General features: G+C 44.4%; 1 protein-coding gene across 1 annotated transcript in view; it reads right to left on the bottom strand.

Annotated features, from left to right (window-relative positions):
- Positions 1-1,176: 1,176 nt before the first annotated feature.
- TENM2 (teneurin transmembrane protein 2) overlaps positions 1,177-7,975 on the bottom strand; it is a 1,334,042-nt gene continuing 1,327,243 nt past the window's right edge. The window contains exons 28-29 of the mRNA XM_042780802.1: positions 3,757-3,887; positions 1,177-1,938 (exon numbers count right to left, since the gene is read on the bottom strand). Coding sequence (XP_042636736.1) covers positions 1,177-1,938; positions 3,757-3,887 — 893 coding nt within the window. The remainder of the gene's footprint in view (positions 1,939-3,756; positions 3,888-7,975) is intronic.

Genomic DNA, 7,975 nt, shown 5'->3' with positions numbered 1-7,975 from the left:
GTATATTACAAAAAAGTTCCTGTACCAAAGTTCTTATTAGACTTTTTTTTTGTTTCTTTTCTTTTTTTTTAATTTTTTTTTTTTTTTTAATTTTCTCTCCTCGTGGTGACGGTCATGTGATTGTCTCAGTTTCTGGACCAAACAAACACACTAATAATTTTAAATCTGAAACAGCGATTGTGCCTTGCGGCTTATGTATGTACAGGGTGATCTGAAGTGGTGCCCGTTAGCAAAAGAGTGTCACAATGCCACACCTCTACTGCAACTGATACCCACAAACTACAGAATCTAAACAGACTACACCCTGTAACTGCATATTACTGTCCACAATGGAATCTTCAAAGACAAAAGAGTATGAAATTTATCTGTAGTGAGTATAGCCACCATTTTGAATTAAATTTTACACTCTGCGCTCAAATAAATTAGCTCAGGCCAGACTAAGTTGAGACCTGAGAGTTAAGTGCTGGACGGTATTATTTCACTTGGAATTTTGATATTAATTTATTTTTTTCTTTCTTTTTTTTTTTTTTCTTTAAAAAGTATTTCCAGTGCTCACTCTTTCACTTTTATTACCCCCCACCCCAGTCGCTACACACAAATCACCCCAAAGTCATGTTTTAAATGCACCTGTATTTGCTTAAACGAAAATGTCTGAAGTATTTGTCCAACAAGCAGTCTGAATCGGTTTCCTCAGCTGGTCTGCTGACGCTGGCCGTGTGGATGTCTTGTGTTGCTCACGTGTGAATGAGTGAGGTAATAGGATATGAGGCCTTCTTGTCTTCATTTCTTTGTTTTTCAGTCAGTGTGTTTGCTTATTTCTTTTTTTTCTTTTGACCCTTTCGGACATGTTTGCATCTCTTTTTGCCTCTCTTCTGTGTAGACCCAGAACAAGTGGGTCATATTTTAGGGGAACTTGGAACATTGTGTTTGTTTGTCCGTTCATTCGTTTGTTTGTTTTCCTCAGAGTTTTCAGCCAGGCTTTAGTCTACTTCAGGATGTGGGACTTCTCGTGAGGACAGTAGCATTTTAACTCAAAAAATGTGAGCTTTCTTGCCACTTGGGATCCTAAAGCAGCCCGGCCTTAGTGCCCCCGTTAGGCCTTCATCTCCTTAGGAGAGGAGATAACAGTTACTCCTGCTGAGCCATCCAGACAAGGAATGGCAGCAGATTATTTTGTTACCTCTTTCCCATCTCATTCTGTCTTAAAAACTGGATGTTGCTGCTACTGTCTGCAAGCTCTGGGTATTGCTCCACAGGAAGCACGTAATATCCCTCATAACCTTGTACCCGCCCCGTGCTCAGGAGCTGCTGCTTCTCACCCTCAGTCCACAGGCGGCTCCCTTCTCTCCCGTCCCTGGCTTTCTGCTGCTCCTTGGCCCAGGCAGTGCCCAGGGCCCTCTGTCTCGCCTGGTCCAGGACACGGGCCTTCTCTTCGTCCAGAGTATCGGGGGTGAGGCCATAGCGGATGCTGAGCAGCAGTGTGGAGTACTGGAATTCGATGTTCGTGAACCTTCGAGTCCTGCCATTGACCAGCAGTGTGGGCTGTGACACAGTCACATTTACCCCACTCTCCAGCACCTTGCGGCCGATGGTGGTGCCCAGGGTGACCAGGTCACTATCAGCTGCACCTATCTTCACAAAGTAGTGGGTGTCCTTGCCCTCGATGCTGTAATGCATCTTGTCCAGGTAGTAGGCATTGTTGAGCACAGAAGCCACCTTGCGACTGTCCTCGCTGGCAATGCTGGATACACCAGTGGTCACCCGGCCTTCTTTGATGGCGAACATGATGCCTTTCCCAATGATGGGTGTGGTGGTGGCGAACCAGTGGCCTGCTTTCTCCCGAATGCTGGCGTGGAGCTTTTTAGAAATGACCTGCCCTTCCAGTGCCATGAAGGCTTGATTGTGTCTCTCTGTCGTCTGCTGGACACCTGTAATGAGCTGTGGGCAAAAAAAGACACAGACAGCTGAGAAGATGGGCTGGGAAGCTTATGAAAGAATCAGAGAACAATGACTAGATGTCCCTCCAAGGACTAGTGTGTACTAGGAGAAGCTCACTTCTTGGACTAGGACAGCCTGGCTGACTGCCAGGGCCCTCAGAGCATGACCAGTCTACCCCATAACTGCCCCACTAATTGAAAAGATGGAGAAGGAAGTTTGCCACCTTGCCAAGGTCTGTACACAGGCCTACACACTTATCCTGTCTAGCCAGTGTTGGAAAAGGGTGAGGCACTCAGCACTTCGATGATTTGGCAGCTGCCTTGTACACTTTAGACCAGGGAATTTGCTGACCTGAAGGGCAGGGAGGGCATTTGTTTGAGCAGCAGTGACCCCCCCCCCCCCCCCCCCCCCCCCCCCCCCCCCCCCCCCCCCCCCCCCCCCCCCCCCCCCCCCCCCCCCCCCCCCCCCGCTGCTGTGACCCAGGTTCCTTTAAGGCCAAAGCTCTGAATATGCATTTAATGTCTTCAGGTTAAGACCTTGCTGAGTCCCTGGATGGTGTAAATGGTTAATGTGCTGATCTACTTCTGAAAAATCAGCCATTGAAAATGCTATGGGGCACAGTTCTACTCTAACACATGGGATTGCCATGAGTCAGAGGTGGCTCAGTATAACTTGTTTACATATTCAAGTGTGGCCAGTAGTATCACAATCCCCTGGAACTCTGTTAGAAAAGCAGAATCCCAGGCCTCACTCCAGACCTATGGAATCAAATTCTGCATGTGCACAAGATCCCCTTGGTGATTCATGTGTATGTGAAAGTTTGAGAAGCACTAGTCTAAGAGCTACTGGTTTTGTTGGCCAGAGGGAATATCCCCAGCCATTGAGTCAGTCGCTTTGGCTCCCCGCCCTGGTTCTGTGGAGGGACAAAATCACCATCATCTCCTCAGCTCTGAGTTCTCCACTCACAAATTACAACTTATCTCAATTGGTGGTTGGGGGACAGACTGGGATAATGGAAGAGGCTGTGTTTGGAAGGTAACGGCACTTAGATAAATGAGAGAAATGATGGCTATTCATCCACTGAGTAGCCCCCAAGGGGCAGGACTGAGAGAATGCTGTTCTCAATTACCCAGCAGCTCCTCCTTGCCTCTCTATAGTTACACAATCTGGACAATTATTCAGAGCAGCTGAGTGAGACTTTTCAGACTTTTATAGCTCCGAGCAAAAGCTCTGTTGCAGGGGCTAAGAGAGGCAGCCTTCTGAATATTGATATCCCTCCCCACCCAATAGTGGTCTCAGATGCACCCAAATTGAAAGTGACCACCCTTCAGTCATCACTGAAAGACCCAAGCACAAATTATGTTCTCAAAACTCAATCTGTACACATTTGGGCCATAAAGTGCAGAGGTTTTATGCAGGGCATAAAAATGTTCTTTAATGGGACAGAAATGGCAAACCACAGTTTTATTACTTTCCATAAAAGCCAAAAGGGTTATGATCTTATAGGCAGTGCAGATGGTAGGTGGCTGCTAGATTTCTCTGTGCTGTTGTTAATCAATGAGTGACTCAAGGGTATAAACTGAACAGATAATGATACTGCAATTAAGGTAATTGAGGTTGGGAAGAATTACGTGCGGCACCAGACAGGTGATGGCACTGACATTCTTTTTCCTGCAAAGTCACCACCTTTCATGTAGCTTTTATACCCAGCTCCAATGTTTCCCTCCTCTGCTGACATGTCTTTGGCTCCCATGCAGTTTTGTTTGCAAAAGAGAATGATCGCAAAGATTCAGATTCTTGGCAGGAATTCCTACTTACCTGTCCATTCTCACTTGCTTGACTCTCTGACAGTTCATAGGGAGGAGGCACAAAATACATTTTGGCTCTTGGAAAACCAGGAATTATGTTGCTAAGCTGAAATCCGAACATCACAAGCCAGCTTTTCACATCTATGGTAGAAAAAAAACAAAGATTTCTGAAATCATGATGGATAGAAAGCAGTAGAGGATCTTGGAGAGATAGAAAATGAGTGGTTGGGTGTAGGATCCACAAAGGAGGGAGACAAAGGCTTGAGAATGTCTCCTGGGTCCAGACTCAAGTATTCTTTACATAGTTTCTTCCAAATTTGGTTGTTAATGACCACCACGTCATTATTAATGTCGGTGCTAGAATAAGACAGATTGAGCTTCAAATTCTCTTGCTGAGTGACCTTGGGCAAGTCCCTTCACCACTGTAAGCTTCAGATGTGAGTTGGGATAATAATTGCACCTATCTTATTGGTTTGCTGTGAGGATTGAATGAGAAAATCCCCGTGAAGGACTTGCACATGAACTATTGAACAAATATGGACTCCTTCACTTGGGAATTATGTAAGGGCATCTACGATATCTGGCCACTGTGTTAGAAGGTAGGGATACATTGATGAACAAGATGAGTAAGTGATGGCTATTAGCACAATGCTGCACTGAGCAGGTACTGTGGTGATGCTGGCTCACTATGGGAAGGGGATTCTGATACCTGGCATGTGTGGATTGCACAATCTCTAGCTCCTGAGCTGCATTTCTCCACACTTCCTACTTTCCACAGAAAGGACAAGAGAGAGCTTTGCGTACTCAGATTTAAGATGGCTCTTCCCCCAGCAGGGGTTAAGACTGAGTCCCTTGCATTGGGAATTATACCTCCCTGACCCAAGTGCCCTGTCCTCTACTAAAAGGTACAAATTCTCAGAGTATAAAACTGCCTCTCCCCAGGCCTCCTTGCCTCCTTCCTTGGCAAACAATAGAGTCCCAAGCATCTGTCCTTCTCAACCTATGCAACCTCATCAACAACATCTGCCTGGAGTCTACCAGGATTAACCTCATTCTACTCCTTACCCCGGGAGCTCTGGTAGCATAGTGGCTAAGACACTTGCCTGCTAACCAGACGGCTGGCGGTTCAAATCCACCAGCCACTCCTCAGAAGGAAGGTTGGGCAATCCTACTTCCGTAGTGATACTGCCTCGGAAACCCAAGGAGGGGTCGCTATGAGTCGGGTTTGACTCGATGGCACATAACAACAACAACAACTCCTTACCCCTGCTTACAACAGGCATCGTGATACGGATTGAATTATGTCCCCACCAAAAAAAAAAAATATGTTGAAGTCTTAACCCCCGGTACCTGTGAACACAACCTTATTTGGAAATAGGTCTTTGTTGACCAGTTAGGACAATATGAAGTTATACCAGAGCAGGAAGAGTCCTAATACCATCTGAGTGGTATCTTATAAAAGCAGAGAACAGACACAAATAGGGGGAAAATACCATGTGAAGACGCATCTATAAGTCAGGGAACTTGAGAACCACCAGAAGCTAGGAGAAAAGCATGGAACAATTAATTCTCAGAACGAATCAGCAATACTACATAAAACATTGTTCTACATCCTACTTTGGCAAGTAGCGACTGGGATCTTAAAAGCTGGCAAGTGGCCATCTAGTGTGACAATGGGTCCAGTGCAAAGAAGAATGAAGAAAACCAAAGACACATGGAAACAATTAGTCCAAAGGACTGGTACACCATGAGATCCTCAGCTTACATGACTATGAGACCATAAGAACTAGATGATGCCTGTCTACCACTATCAACCACTCAGAGGGGGATCTATGTAGGAGATCCTGAATAGAGTGGAGAACAATATGGAACAAAACTCAAAATTATTGAAAAAAAAAAAAAAAAGACCAGGTTTGCTGGTCTGATAGATCCTGATAGAACCACTGAGACTATGGACCCTAGCTGCTCTTTAGGTCTGGAATTGAACCCACTCTTATGGCTTCCAGACAAACAAAAGACAGGCATATGAGGTGGACATTTACATTAGGTAGATATACTCCTTGGAGAGAACAATCATGGGAGAATAGAAGGGCTGTGTATGCACAGGCAGACAGCTCAGGGGGCAGGAACGTGTGGAGGGAAGGACACAGGGAATAGGTAGCTATGGGGAGGAAGTGGAGGGAGGGAGGTATTGCATTGTAATAAATTGTAGTCAATGTCATGAGACAAAGTATGTGAGCTTCTGCATGGAAAGTGAATTTGTTCTGTAAACTTTTAGCCAAATCACAATTAAAAAAAAAAAAAAATAGGGTTCATCTTAAAAAAAAGAAAAAAGAATGAATCAACATGACTGATTCTCTTATTTGGACTTTTGGCCTCTGGTACTGTGAGACAATAAATTTCTCTTGTAAGTTACCCAGCATGTAGTATTTTGTTACAGTAGCGGTAGGTCACTAAGCTTAACCCCAAGACCATGCCTCATGTCCTGCCCCATCTCCACCTCTCCCAATTTCCAAAACACTTCTGTGGGTCCTCTGGAATTCACATTGGTCATCATCAAAGGCCCTATGTCTTCAACTTCTCTGAATGTTTCCTTCCCCTTATTGTCCTTATTGAAACCATCCCTACCCTGAGGACACTGCTCTGTCTGCAGCCTTCCCAAATGGTGGCTGCTTTTTCTGCTACTGTTACTGGATCTGGAGGTTCAAGTACTCCTGGTTGTGTCATCTACTGACCTCCAGGCCATTCACCTGTATTTCCTGAAGCTTTTAGCTTCTAGACCACTGTCATTCTATCCAACTCTTCTGAATTACTTTTAGGTATTTCATTATACCAGTAGTTGATCCTTCCAACATCCTTGATTTTTCCTTTGAGGCTCCTCACTCACATGGATATATTTTGGATCTTATTGTCAATGGCAATTTTTCCATTACCTCCATCCTATACATGCCACCTTAGACCACTCCCTCATCTTTTTCTAGAGTACTTCCTATTTTACCTTTATAACAACAGTCCTTTGATCCAGGACCTTCAATCCACTCAACATTCCTTTTCACTATTCCTTAACCTTCTGGTCTCTTTTTTCTTCTTACCCAGAACAAATTCCATGGCCAATCATTATAATCATTCCCTTGTGCATACACTCTGATTCCTTGTCCTTTCTCACTTCATCACACTTGTGTGGCAAAAATCACACTTTTGATTAAATCCAAGTCTTTGCCTATGCCATATTTATACCTGTTCAGCTGAATGTGGCTGTAGAAAAAAAAAAATAAATAAGAAAAGCAACCACATTGGCTGTTGTCACTTTAAATCCATGATCATGAATCTCAATTGTGTCCTGCTACACTCTTAGTCCATTCATTCTCTATCGCTCACCTAGAGGATTTTAAATCTCATCTTTTCCTAAACCTCCAACATCTTTTCCTTCCTCCCTCTCAGCAACTGACCTTGTTTCTCATTCTCCTGAGAAAATTGATGTTCAAACCCACCAGTCACTCCTTGGAAGGAAGATGGAGCAATCACCTTCAGTAGTCATACTGCCTCGGAAACCCAAGGGGTGTCCTATGAGTCGGGTCCTACTCGGCACATAACAACAACAACTACAACAACAATGTGCTCTATCATTTGCAAATTTATTTAGTTGTTTATTTTATGTCTCCTCCCTCAGAATGTAAGCTCCATCAAGATAGGGATTTAAAAAATCTTTTTAATTGACTGATGTCCTTCCAGCCCTTATGACAGTGCCTGGCACAAAGTAGGTGCTCTATTTGTGGAATGAATGAATGAGCAAATGAACACTACATATCCATGCCAAAAGCTACCTTAACCAGTATAATCAAGGCAGAGGATTTGCATCTGACAGGGAACAGGCTTCTTCTGCAGGGGCTAAGGAATAACTACCTCCTGCCTTAGGATTATTGTGAGGGAGAATCTGGGGCTCATGGTCTAGATATCTTCCTTGGGCATAGGCTAGTTCCTTGATTGATTTGGCAACTATACATATCAGTGATAGCTGATTTAAGAGTATGCATTTAAAATCACCTTAAAAAGCATGTCAGTATCAAGCAGAGAGGAGCGTGGTTTTAATTCAGCAACCCTATGTGTTTATATTTGTTTATAGGAGCTCTGGTAGCATAGTGGCTAAAGCATTTGACTGCTCACCAGAAGGCTGGCGGTTCAAACCCACCAGCCACTCCTCGGAAGGAAGGTTGGGCAATCCTACTTCC

The sequence above is a fragment of the Orycteropus afer genome, unplaced genomic scaffold (genome assembly GCF_000298275.1).
Source record: "Orycteropus afer afer isolate SDZICR_OR568_19922 unplaced genomic scaffold, OryAfe1.0 scaffold00062, whole genome shotgun sequence".
NCBI classification, from domain to species: domain Eukaryota; kingdom Metazoa; phylum Chordata; class Mammalia; order Tubulidentata; family Orycteropodidae; genus Orycteropus; species Orycteropus afer.
The sequence above is the reverse complement of the archived record's forward strand: the minus strand, read 5'-3'. Positions and strand labels throughout refer to the sequence as shown.